The 14,437-nt window shown below is 36.1% G+C and overlaps 1 protein-coding gene across 1 annotated transcript in view; it reads left to right on the plus strand.

Annotated features, from left to right (window-relative positions):
* Positions 1-5,238: 5,238 nt before the first annotated feature.
* The window catches only part of LOC103780669 (protein unc-13 homolog C-like), a gene marked incomplete at its 3' end in the record, with an annotated part of 16,796 nt that continues 7,597 nt past the window's right edge, over positions 5,239-14,437 (plus strand). Inside the window, exons 1-2 of the mRNA XM_008948359.1 lie at positions 5,239-5,275; positions 5,386-5,471. Of these exons, the coding sequence (XP_008946607.1) occupies positions 5,405-5,471 (67 nt within the window). The remainder of the gene's footprint in view (positions 5,276-5,385; positions 5,472-14,437) is intronic.

Genomic DNA, 14,437 nt, shown 5'->3' on the forward strand with positions numbered 1-14,437 from the left:
AAGGGTCCTCCAAGCAGCTTCAACAGTGGCCACAAATGTCCAGCCTATGCTCTTTTCCTTCTTCTTTATCTGTAGTTGTATAGCTATTACAATCAACAAATTAAGAGGATGTTGACAATATTAAATGTGCATAATATATTTAGAAGGAAACCCATCTGAACAGATTAATACTGAAGAATAAAAGGCATAATAAAATTTCAGTTATGTTCATAACTGCAGTTATGTTGCTGTTTATTGTACATATTCCTAACATGAGTATTTCTCCTAATGCTATTCATTCAGCCTGTCAGTTTAGTCTGAGTGAAATATGTCTGACTGAATATGAAGTGCCTCACTCTGGTGAAGTGCAAGCTGGAAATGAAAAAATACTAAGATTTTTGGAAGTCATGTATTTGGAGAAAATTTCAAATGCTAACTGATAATCTGGAATTCTCTTATTTATTTCCTGTTTTCTCTGAGTATTCATGTAACATTATGCATATATATATTCATATGTATGCATATTAGAGGAAATTAATATGCTGTTCTGGTTGGGAAGAGGGCTCAGAAGGAAGATTCAAAAGCTTAAGTTAAACTTCAGTGTTTAAGTCGCTGACTGACATTCACCCATCCTAGGATACTGAGCAAGTCACTTCGGCTTTGTCTTCTTCCCCATTCTCTCTCTTGTCTTTCTAAACTGTGAGTTTTGAAGGTCAGTGATTTTCTCTTATTACATATTTTAAAATTCCTGTATAGTAATTCTGTAAACCTACCAGAAGCCTCAGAAGTGCTACTGTAATCCAAAAAATAAATTATATATTATCATTCCATGAGTAATCTCAGACATATGAGTAACCAAATTAAATTAAATGTGGCTACTCATGCATAAAGCTATCTCTGAAGAAAATTGTGGCAGGAGTGGGGTATACCATAAACATACCAGTTGCACTTCCCCACAGGAAAAAAGGTTTGCACTTCTGTATAGTATACATATACATAGTCTTCATCAGTATTCTGCAGTCTCAAGTTCTGCATGCACCATTATATTCTTAATCAAACACACAAATGTAATTCTAACAATGGGGTAGACAGTTTAAAATGCATGCTGAAAGCTAGGGAGATTAAAAACAGATACGTTAGTATAAATTGTGAAGTAGACATGACACAATTTTTAGCCTTTTGCCTAGGTAAGATACAAACCATCCAGCAAGTACGAGAGACTGGAAGCATCCTGTGAATATGGCCAATATTGTCCGGTAGCTACTGGCAGGTGGAAAGCCACTAGAAGCATTCTCGATTCTTTCCTAGAATATTAAAGACTGGAATGAAGTCCTGCAGGTGTAACCAGGTTGTTACTGTTTAAGAGATTGCTTCATAACAATCAAATCCATGAACATAATATTAATTGAAAAAATACAGACATTTCCCACATTGTTCACACAAACAGTCCTGCTGGTGGAGTTAAATGGAACATTTCTTTCAAGCTTGTAATTTTGCAGTTGGTTTCTCCACTTGCTTTGGTAGGCCCAGTTCGTATTGGCCACTTATAATTACCATAGAGAATGCTGGCGTATGTTTAACATTAGCTTTTAAGCAGAGTCTAAGTCACTCTGCCCTTGTCACACCTCTGTTGGAATCAGCAATGCTGCTTCTCTAAGTGAGATCTGTGATTCATTATCTGTGTGACACAGTAAAGAAGATGCAGATCATGGTGTCTAATGAGATATGCTATCACTGGATTGGAACTTAAGTCCTAACAGTAATGTAGCTGAAAGAACAAATGATCTTGCATTATCAGCAGCACAGAGGTCAATGGACTTTGTTCCATGCACATCAACAGTCTCAGATGTGGTATAAGAAATACCTAAAACTGTCTGTTTTTAAAGGTGCCACCTCTGCTACAGTCAGTGAAGCTGAACCAGCTTCACTGATAAGATACTGTGGGTTTTAACTGAATGAAGAACCTCACTTCTGACACATTTGGGAGAAGTGTGAAAGGAAAACTGTTTCTGGTGTGATACACTTGACAAAGTACATACAAATTTTGCCTGCTTGAACTTCTCTAAGGCTTGAACATTCTTATTTTCTTGATAACTATTTTAATATACCTACGCTTGCATAAGAACTCCATCAGAAGGAAATTAAGTGGATGACTGAGACTTTTGTGGATAATCTGACATGTTTTAAAATGACTATTTCTATGGATTTCTCTTGGTTTATATTTAAAATACGTGATTGTTTCATTTGTATAGAAAATTAGGTTGTTTAGATTTCTTTTTTTTTTTATCTATGGAAATCTCAGAGATTCTTTTCTTTAATTCCAGGGCTGTTTTTAATTGCTTCTTTTCAAGCTGTGATAGAGGAGCTCTCATAAGCCATGACATTTGTTATTAAAACAAACTTCATGCAACAGAGGAATTTTAATCAAAACATGGTACTATGAAAAGTTCAGCTACCATTTTAACAATACAGGGATGTTAAGAGGGAGACCAAATCCTACTGCCCTCATGAATAAAGCTGCTAGTGCATTGAATTGTATTTTGCATAATAACATATTGGGCTGCATTAACAAGACCACAGCCCACAGGATGAAGAAAGTGATTGCTTCCTTCTGGTCAGAACCTGTGACAATGCATTTGGATATTTTATTTCTATTTTTGATTCTCCACTCAAGATAGTTACTGTCAAACTGGAGAAATACCGTGGAGGACAACCAAGATTAGGAGGATGAGACAAATGATGCGTGGGGAGAAGCCAAGGAAACAGTTTGTACAGCTTGAGGAAAACAAAGCTAAGGGCAGAGCTGATTGCACTCTTCAGCTTCCTAATAAGATGTTAGAAGGAAAAGAGTGAAACCACTTCCAGAAGAGCACAGTAAAAGGCACAAACACAATTTTCAGGTCAGGAAACTCATATTAGCTATAAAGGAGCAAATCCACACTCCACAGTTGGAGCAGTCAAACACCCATTTATGTTACCCACAAAGATTGTGTCATTTTAATGTTTGGAGGTAGTCAGTATTCAGTTGTACAGGCCCTGAGAAACTTGATGTAACTTTGAGGTTCTCTCTATTTTGAGTTAGATGACCTTCATATGTCCATTCCCTCTTAAATTGTTAAAAAACTCTGTACAAATAGCTGCATTAGCTCAAAACAATCTTCTGTCCATGTGGTCAACACTGGATGCCTAGGCAAAGAGGGCATCACAGACATCTCTGTTAACCTGACCAGCTAATGGTTGAAATATCAGCCACAACATTATAGTCTTTCTAGTTAAGGACAAAACTTTACTGCATCACAGTTCTAAGCCACAGGTCTCAGCTTTATTTCCTTTTCATTGGCAGAGCAAATCTTTTGACTACACAACGTATTCTGTCAATCCTGTATACTTTGTACATTATTCCTTAAAAGAATAGCTGATTGAAATTATGCATAAGTATTACTTAGATAAATATAGACTGAGGGAGGAAGTCTAATTCCAGGATTTTAATGTTAGCAAATTAAGAAATTGGTTGAAAATTTAAAAATATTTAGAACTTACTTTCTATTTAAGAAGCAGAAATGCTACATCAGTTACACTCTGGTAATCTCTGTCCAGTCAGCTGTAAATTAGTAACACTTGAAAAATGTTAAATCAAATTGTCTATATCATGCAGCTGTAATTTCTCCACACAATTCAGTTTTCATTCATTATAGTCAGTTTGTATACAAAAGGATTTTTAACAATAGTAGATAATAGTTATTTATTTCTGAAATATGTTCATAAGTAGTATGGGCTTTTTTAATAGCCATTGGATGGAAGGATTTCATTGGTATGTCCAGTTGATGAATACACATTAAGTCTGTATTTCTGAGGGACACAGAAGCTGATATCTCTGGGTGTGAATTTTATGTACCTGTCTGAAGTCAGGTGGGGTGAATCGAGGATACTGTATGGAATTTCAGTTATTTAAGCAACACAGTGAAAAAACAATTGCAGTTTGTGTATGCATGTATTTCAACAAGTTAAAATGTAAGGAAGGCCTATCGGTGATCTGAACTATCAAATGCTTTGTATTAAAGTGGCAGAGCAAATGAGCTGTTTAAGTACTTTTTCTTTGTAGGTATGATCAGGACGAAATACATCCTTGGAAGGAATACATTACATATATCATGCTGCTACCTTGAAGTTGCACATCATCCCTGTTCTTCCTATGGCAACAAGAACTTTAAAAATTCTTACCTTTTCTACAAAAAAAAAAAAAAATACAGAGTATTATCTGAATTTGTTGAGTAAATTTCTTTATTTTTATTAGGTGAAAATGCTTGCAAATTCTCCGCTAGTGTAAAGTGGTGTAATAAGCTCAAAACAAAAGCCACATAACTCTACGCGTTTCCTCATTTATATGTATTCATTGTGAACTGCCAGTGTACTCGTGTGGCTCTCCACTCTAGTATAAACAACTGGTTTACAACTCAGATTCTGTGCAGTATTTCCTGCTTGTTACCTGTGTGACCGGCTTTGGTCTGCTTCTCTGCTCTGAGAACTGGTGTCGTTAAGTCAGTCCCATACTTACAGTAAAGACAGTCTTGCTCTTTTCTTTTTTCTTTTCTCTTCTTTTCTTTTCTTTTCTTTTCTTTTCTTTTCTTGTCTTGACAGACCAATAGCTCTCCTTTTAAATATAATGTGAAATATACAGTGTCTGGCACTAAAATGTTAAAGTATCAACTTCTGCTAGTAACTGACAGTGAATATAGTAACTGAAAGATTAAAGATTTGAAAACTGACAGATTTTCTTTTACATAAAATATGAAGCAACTGGGATCTATAAAAAAGTTGTGGAAAAATGCTTGCTTGCTAACAGAAAAAAATACCTAAAAAGGACTGTTTTTCAGTGACATGAAGCATAAGACCAGAACAAAAATTTTGGCTCAAAAGAATGTATTTCTCTACCTTTTATTTTCTTTACTGTTTTATCCATACTTCAAGGTGAAATTCTTTAAACAGTAAATTAAAGTAGAATAAACCAACACAGCTTCACACACAACTTCACTATTTTCCACTGTTATAAGGGAATTAAGGAAAATCTGTAGTTGATAAACATCTGAGCCAGTTGTTTCAGGTTTTTCATAAAGCATCTGATTTATCTAAAGTTGAAGAGTTATCTGCAAGTAGGCGGATATGTCTTGATTTAAACTGTTATGTGGGGGAATATGCGCAATGTTTGACTAATTACTTAGACCCCTGACGTTAGACTAAGGGAAATTTTTATTTGAAGATTGGATGGTTCATATAATAGTACAAAACACAAAGTACAGTAAGTGCATACTAGGGGAATCATTTCATGGAAATATTTGCCTTTCTGCTGTGCTGCTGTAAGCATATTTTCTAGCAGCAGGTGAACTGACAGAATGTGATTGATTGCAGGTTCCCTCAAGAGCTCAACATGGGAAAAATCAGTGCTGAAATCATGTGGACTTTGTTTGCCCAGGACATGAAATATGCTCTGGAAGGTAATTCGAACAAACTATTAATTGCAGTAGTAACTTCTCCAAGGCTGAGTTCCACTGCAATTGAGACCTGGCATCAGTTTTCTGTGGGTGGTAAGAGCTTTATAGCACACTTTTTTATAAAGTTTCATATGTTAGTGAAAAAGAAGCATTGTAAAAGAAGAAAATCATTGCATTGTGACGAAGCTATCTGTGGAAGAAGGAGACTAAAGAATTGTAACTTGAAATGCTACTTCTTATTACCTAAATCTGACAAAATCATCAATGTCCAAAGAACCACAAATGTGTTTTCTGAAGAGCATCGTAGGCATTGCATGTTTTCCTAGTAGCGGACAATTGAGAACTTGCTCAAAAGAAACATTTGCAGAATGAAGTTATGGAAAAAACAGACAGGTAATTAAAGCATATTGTGCATTTCAAAAGGCAGGCTGTATTCATGCTAGTTCCAACAGAATCAAAGGCAATTTCCTTTTTTTCTTTAAGATAGTACTTTTGCTAACCATAGGCAAAATATACGTCTTTTACTGTATAGCAGATAATTTTCAACTGATGATTTCAAACCTACTCATTAAAATATGGTTAGTGCAGAAAACCAAGTAAAAGTACCTCCAAGAATCCTCAAAAAAAATACTGAAAATAAGGAATTAAGGAAAAATTCTTAATTAATGATAGAAATATTACCAGCTTATATATGTGTAGTCACACAAACATTTAGATAATTATTAAAATCACAATGTTAAAAATAAGTTCATTAAAATCCCCTAACTAGTATTTATTTTTGCAGAATAAAAAATGAAGGCATTAGCTGAACTTCATTGATTTTCTGTACTTATTAAACAGATTCCATGTTTAAATGTGAGAGAAATGCAAGAGGATTTTAGTTTCCACTGGACATCAAGCGTATAACTAAGATGAATTGGAAACTAAATGGATCAAATCTTAATTTGATCAGAAAACTATTTTTTTACACTGTAAGATATGTAAAAGAATACATTCTGTTGGTTTTATACATATAAGATCTTTACTACGATTAATCTTTATTAATCTAAAAAAAGTTTTAAAAAAATCAGAACACTTGTAAAACAGTGAGTGCAGTTTATAATCTCATGTCAACCCCAATATGATGGGAAATTAATTTTAATATTGAGAACTGTTTTTTAAAAACAAAATACATTTTTTATCATTCTTCTATAGAAAATTGTTATTCAGAGAAAGAAAGGATTTCTAGTGCTAGACAATTTTTTTTTTTTTTCTTACTTTCACAGTAGCAGAAATAGCTAACTGATTTTTAGTTAAGCAAAACTCACACTTTCTCTCTTCAGTCAAGCCAGCTACTAACTACAGAACAAGTCTGCCAGTGGCAAAAGTAAGTATCAGGTTAGTTTTAAACAATGCAACATTCAACATTCAACAGGCATAAAGGATAAAAAAAGCTAATATTTGAAGATTAATGTTTATATTATTTACTGTAGAATGTCTAATACAATGTTAGTGTGGTGGTACTTTGATACTGTAGATTTTTATTGTGATAAAAATTAAAAAATGAGTGACTGGAATGGCTATTAACAGAAGAAATAATTTGTTGATCTACTGTTGTGTGACTTTATTTTGTTAATTTTGTTTTTCTGAACATGGAATTTGCCATTAAGAACAGAAGAAGACAAAGACAGGGTGAAGGAAAGGAAGGAATTCCAGGAGTGGTGATTATAATAAGCAGAAGGAGAGAAAAAAACATGAGAAATCAAATTTATTTTGTGGGTAGGAGAAAAGCTTTTCAAACTAGTATTTGACATCAACATTCTACAGTCATGTCTGAGCAAATCAAAAATACAAGTTTGAGAAAGCTTATGTCAGGTAGGAGATCATCCATGGAGTGATCAGTAAAGTCAAAAGCTAGTAAGAGCTGAGAAGCATGAAGACCAAATGAAAGCCACTTTTTTAGGTCAGAACGTATTGCTGGTTACATCAGTGAGAACAACCTTGTACCTGAGGCTGTAAATCAGGAATAAGTATTAGAAGATGGCTGTTCAGCAACTCATGTTGTGATTGTACTCATAGGTAGCTAGCATGGATTAATAAGAATTTTTTTATAGACATTATTGTTATGCTTTCATTACCTTGAATGTGTATTTATACTCTTCAAACAGATATCCCTGAGCACCCCAGTGCTCGTGGTTTAGCCATTAAAGTCCAAACATTCTGTACTGCAACAAGATAATTCACAAAAGATAATTCACTCTATTTGCTAAGTAGAGCATACTGATCACTGAAAAGGCAGCTTCACATCATGCTGTGGGTTTTTGTTTGTTTTGGGGTTTTTTTGTTGAATTGTATTTCTGAGGAGAGTTAAATACCAGTTTTGTCATTAGAAATTCTAAGTCGCTCCCAGAAGCAGCAGTGAAACAGTTCCTGTGTATAAGTGGTAATGAAAGGGAACGGCCATTAATTATAAATTATTATAAATCTACACCATTTCACCTTCTATAGTTTCATTCCCAAACAGGGACCTTAATAAATCTAGTCACAAAATACAGATCGGCATGTTGTTTATCTCTCCAGCACCGCTATTTTTGAAATCATTAATTCTTTCCATGGCTATTCTGCAAACTGAGTTTGATTTTGCAGTTGTTAATGATAATAACATTTTTTACTTTGGATTCTACAAGATTAGGAGCAAGCCCTTAAATATGGTCACACTTGATCCTCGTGGTTTTAATGGAGGTCATTAAAATGCATTGTGTTCTGCTATGCCAGTCTTGCCTTCCAAATTATTAACATAGGCTGCCATCTGTTCACATGTGGTGTCCAGGGCTGTGATTGCAGTCTTTGCCTGATTCAATTTGGTATTAATCTCCTGAAGCAGCATCCTTTGTGTTATAAAGTTGATTCCTTTCTGTCTAATCAAAAAACAATGAAATAGTCCAACATTGTCTGCTGATGTGATAAAAAAGATAAAATGAGCTCATCCAAGATTCTGCTTCTGTTTTTTCCCATCTTACATATTCCTGAATATATCCAGCCATTTCCACCAGCTTAAGTTCAGGAAATTATTATGTTATAACTCCATTCCCTAACAGAAGGCCAATACTGGGACATTCAGCTTACTTTCCTTTTTCTTGAGGGCAGTTCGGAGTGTCTGTTCAGGCTATGTCTTCTCACTGTAGAGCTGAATGTCTCCTGTATCTGCTCAGGGGGTGTGTGGAGCTGCAGCTGCCCCTTGGGGAGAACTGCTGCCTGCAGCCATGCTGCCCACCTTCCTGCTTTGCAGTAAGAGCCAGCAGGGCCTGGGGGCCAGGCACCAGCACTCATTACACCCCTCTGGCTTCTCCCTTGATTGTTGCCCAGGACAGTCTAACTAGGAGGCTGACACTGTGACGTGGAGAAGGTAGAAGGGACAGCAGCTTCCATAGCAGTGTCCTTTGGCTAGAGAAGAGTGGCTGCATACCTCCATGAATACCAACGCAGCGTAGGTGCAAGTGACAGGGTAGATGGCTGCTGTTGGAGAGACAGCTCGCTTTTTGGGTGAGGGAGGAAAGGACATCCCAAAGCACAATTCGTGAATAACCTTCTTTCTGGGTTACTCATGGAGCAAGTGATTTGTTTGGTGGTTTGTAGATTGTTGTTTGGCATTTGGTTTACACAAGTATGTCTGAGTTTATAAGATGTTAATACATTTGTATTGTCAGGTCCTCAAAATATTCTTTATTTATGGTACATAAATGAGAACAGAGAGAGAATTTCACTAGCAGTGCAAGTGTTTTTCCACTGACTTGAATAGGGTAAGAGATCTTTTCCTTCCCATGTATGAAGATGCAAAGGTTAAAAGATGATGAGAGAGTAATGAGTTGAAATTAGACATGCAATTACAAAAATCTTTTTTATTCTGTGTCCTCAGAAATGTCTTCTTCAGATCTTTCATTTCTTTAGTCTTTGAATAGGTCAGATCAAATGTCCAAAGCTATCCAGTGTGCTGGAGAACATTCTAATTGCTGTTATTATGATAATCTAATTCTGGTAGTGGCCAAAAGTCAAGAGCAGGATCAGGCCAGAAATTAATTAGCTGCAGTGTAAATAAAGCAGTAGACAATTTCAGTCTTGCAGAGCTAAATTGCTGAAGTGTCAGACCTTATAAAAATGGAAGCACATAAGTAATTTACACCATTTTGTACTTTTAATCTGTTTGCTTTTTAAGTTTGCTGTTGTCCTCAGTGGAAAAGATATCATATTCCTGTTTCTCTGACAGATTCCTCTGTTGTGACAGAATCTTAGAAAATTATTTGAAAGAGAAGAGGCAGGTCCATGAGTTGATGCTGAACACAGAGACTGCATTTTATAAAAAAAAAAAAAGCAACCAACCACTAATGCTGCCCAGAGAAAGGTATTCAGTGGCAGATTTCAAGCCTATTTTCACTCCAGCTTTACAGTTTTCAAAGTTCCCTTTAAGAGAGAATGTAATCATGTCTTAGCGGGGGACTACAGAGCAGATTTGGGGAGGGGAGGGGGGGTTGAGACTGTGTGAGGGAGAACAGGGCAGCATCCACCAGGATGCAGGGTTTCATCAGACATGATATGAAACCTTTTTATTTTAGTGAGTCTCATTCTGCATTCACACATTTCAACAAACGTATGCCCTTCTCATTTTTCCAGAGACTTGAGGAGCATGTAGTCTCTTAGGGGTTTCAGAGAGACTGTAAAGGCAAAGCCAGGGAGATTACAGTTTGAGATAATAATAAACATTCCTTTGACAGATAATCAATAAGACTGAATGTGACATGATTGGAGGAAGACGGGAGTTAGAAACGTTCTTTGATCAGTGTAACAGACAATGATGTTAATAACAGCAGCTACATACTGCATGTACTGGAGGCCTGAGCCTTGTAGATATGAGAATCCACCTGAGCACCTATCACAAGTAATAGAGATCCGCAGGCTTGCATGAAAAGCACTGTCACCATACCAAATGGCAGTATTTTGTTGAAGGTAGTTAAACCAAATAATTAAGACAGATAAAGTGGACAGAACTGTTCCCAGGAGCTAAGTTATTTCTTCATACCATCATATTGTGCTGTATCAGTGTGTCATCTTGGAACTACCTCAGAGATCTATAATAGGGCACAACATTGCACTTCAGGCCATTCCCACTGTATCATTTGGACATTCCCCAACCCATTTTCTTTGATCTTACATACTGGATCATAATCAGAAGAATAAGTACTACTGAGTGTTTATACTGCAGTACTAGTGTACAGTAATCTTAATAAGTTAAAGCTTCTTTATTTCTGATTGTAGGTCTATTCATGGTACCAGATGTTGCCAGAAAACAAATGTAGTGCATCAGTGAATGTCTGACTTCATCATTTAGTCTTAAGGTTGTCATTCAATAATAGCAGCGTGTATTTCCTCATATATTCAATAATGCAAGTTCTGACCTTATTTAATCTTATGTTAACCACTAAATGTTAATATTGTTCTGAAACATTGTTACTGGCTCTTACCCAGGAAGTTATTGATAGTAAAGACTTGTCCTGAACGTTACCTACTTGTGAACAAGACAGTTTTGCTAGCGACCATATACTAGCACTACCATGATAGATAGGTTATTAGACTGTAAAAGATGCTTTAAATGAACCCTACATTGATTAAGAATTATGAGTTATTTATAGCTCACATGGCCATGTCCTTTCCACAAGCCATTGAGCTGAGTATATAAGAAAGGGAAAAGTGTTCTGTCCAGCTAAGGGGGCTGTATATCACCTATAGGAGCAGGAAGAGAGCTCTGTCTTACACCAACGGGTACTCAAGGCTTTCTCTGCACTTTATGATGTATCTCAGCCCAGAAATTCACTTAAAGGACCTGCTTTGTTTTCTTCCTATGTCACATAGGAGGCAGCTATGGCTTGAATCACACACATTTCCTCCTATGGTTCATAGTCTGGCAGCTGTGGCTTGAAATTCCTCAGCGTGTTTCTTGAGGGGTTTCTTCCCCTTCTCTCTGTCAGAGCGGAGCCGCACAGTGTTCCCACAGTAGGAGCAGACGCTAGCTGCTGCACCTCTCCATGAATTCCATGAGCTAATCACCCTGTGAACTCACTCGTATTCTGGATGACTTTTTCTTTTAGAAACAGTAATCAATGACAGTCAATGGCTTTCTTAAATTTCTTTTCTTTACCAGCTAGAATAAATCATTTGACTAAAAGAAAATCTCAAATAACGAGCAATCTGCCATTTTTGATCCTGCCTATTCTTAAACTTTACACTAAGACACTTTTTATAAGCTTTCGTTATGTAGCAAACAACTGTTCTCTCAGCTTCTCCTTTAAGTTGAAGACTGTCTTTTACTCTTAGGAGTTTCACTGTTGTCTTTTTTCCTCCTATAGCTACACAGACAAATTTCTCCTCATGGGCAAGCGCATTACTTTTAAACTAAACATTTGATTCTGGTTCCAGGCCCCAGGAGAACAGGATAAATCCATTAAAATTGCTTGTTTCCACATTTAGCTTTTAATAAGCCTTAAGTGCAATTTGCTGGTCAACAATTAGGGAACACCTCTGTGGTTTTACTGCTGCTTCTGCTTTACAGGCAGAGACAGATATAACTTAGGTAGTTGTTAAAGCACAGCCTTGCATTTATCTTGCCTGATCCTTTCTGGTTTGTACTTCATTCTGCTAATTGCTTATAAAATGCTACCAGGCCTATTTGCCAATGTTTTGCGTTTGCTTGCACTATTGTGAGGAGCCAAAGAGCAGAGAAATAAGTTTAAATGTTTCCTGCATGGAAAGATATGTTTCTATTAAAAAAAAAATTAAAAAAAATTAAAAAAATTAAAGTAACATCATGACAATTACATTGAAGATGCAAAGCTGTATATTCCTCAGTTAAGACACAATACAATTAAGGCTCCCTTTATTACCTTTATTCTCCTTTTCCTCCCAGTTTCAAGCCTTATAATACAGCATTTAATTATGTGGTAACATTTTCGGAGAAGCAGTGGTTTCCAAGAAGCATGTATGTTCCCTCTTTATTTTGCAATTTTTATGTATGTTAGCAGTTTAGGAAAGCCTGAAGAATGTAAATTTGATGCCTATACCAGCATTATTTTTCCTCTGTTATTACCTTCTGATTATGTGATTACTTTGACTAAATGTTGAAACTTTGCTACAAAGGATTTGAAAATTCCATCATAGTCTTCAGAACCAGGGCTCTAATCATCATCTTAGATCCCGTATCAGATAGACGGACCATTTCTTCTCCATTCATAGCTTGCATTTCTTTAGCCTTTCCATCGTCAGTTCATGTACACTGCAACACTTCCACTAACAGTAAAGTGCAATTCAGATTATTTCAGTCCTTGGAAGCAAGTGTTTATTTCCTTCTGTAATCAATAGTAGCTGTGTATATTCAAAGACAGAATTTTTTCTCTGTGTTTGTTCTTTGAATATTATTGATCCATTTAGCTTTCACGGTACATAAATTCACTCTGATGTGATATTGAAGACTAAAGTTATACTGAGGTTGATCTTATTTAATTATTTGCTGTATTAGTATTTTTCATATTGTCTTACTTGCAAGCAAGATAGAGCAAGTTTATGCTTCATCAAGCTGCATGTCTTGCACCTTGTGTAGCCCTGTTGGTGATATATACATTCACTTCTGGAACTGTTCTGGAAGTATTTGGCTGTGAAAAAGTAATTAATTGATGAGACTAATAGACTAAATTTTCAATAAAGGGCAAAAAAAGTAACCAAGTAATGTTAGGAAAATATCCAAGTTAATTTGTCTAAAATAACTTGAAATCTTTAGGCAACATAACACAGTAGGTAAAAAAAATGGCAAATGCAATGTTTTGTGATGGAAAACAGTGTTGTTTGCAGCAGATTCAGACATTCCTCCTGATATTACAGGTCGCACTTCTTGGACAGGATGTAACACTGGTAGTCTGCCTCTCCCAGAAAGCACTGTACAGCTCTGCCTTTTCAGCTGCTAAGCAGGTGCCCCTCACTTGTACCTGCCGTGAAATGCAAAGCAAAGCTGAGCAAATGGCCTCTTGCTTTGAGTGTGCCTCCTTGAATATCGAGGGCAATGTCATATCAGCTTTTAAAGGGCACTGCGTTAAGTCGAGGATTGATTAGCCTACTCCCACTGCAGGCCAGAATACAAAAGTCATTAAATCTATTTTTTCCCACAGTTCAGAATGAGACAGTCTGCCTTTCTTCCCTGGTCTCTGTTCAGTGAGGAAATACGACTCTGGTTAAGAAATCTTTGAACAAGACCTGCACTGTCTTTCATAATTTATGTATTTTCCCTTAGTAAATTCTCTTGGTCTCCCTATACCTCAGTTTCCTGTTTGTAAAAGGTAACAGCGTACCTTTTGAGCCTAATCACCTCATAGAGATGTTCAAGGTGTAATCTGTTGTGTTTGTGAATTGCTCAAAGATATTTTAATGAAAAGTTCCAAGTAAATGCAGAGAAAAGACTGAATATGTAGAAGTCTCTTATGAAAGACAGCATATATGTTTAAAGGAGTTAAACTGTAAATCCGTTAAGTGCAATCCAGAAAAGCAGGTAATGACAGAAGTTTTCAGTTTATTATATTTATTTTAACACAAAGATCCCTTTCAGAAAGGCCAGTGGTATTTCATGTTACCAAAATCAATGTAAATTATATATAATTATCAATTAGTTGTGCCCTGCTCTATTTCAGTTAATAACCGGTGACTTCCGTTGCTTCTAGCTAAGTACAAGAACCCTGGGATGAGATATCCAGTAGAATGTAATGTTTCCTTCTAAATTGGTTATGAATTTTGTTCAAGTTTATGTTTTTTTTGTCTTTTGTGGCCTGATCCAATATGTTATGTATAATCAGTCTTACAGCTCATTTTGGTGACACAGGGATTAAGTCTAGAGCAGTATAAGCATAATACCCACATTAAAAGAGGCAATGGCATAGCAACCAGCTCCTGTTCTGTAG

Source organism: Merops nubicus, unplaced genomic scaffold, assembly GCF_000691845.1.
Source record: "Merops nubicus isolate BGI_N331 unplaced genomic scaffold, ASM69184v1 scaffold40569, whole genome shotgun sequence".
Taxonomy (NCBI): Eukaryota; Metazoa; Chordata; class Aves; order Coraciiformes; family Meropidae; genus Merops; species Merops nubicus.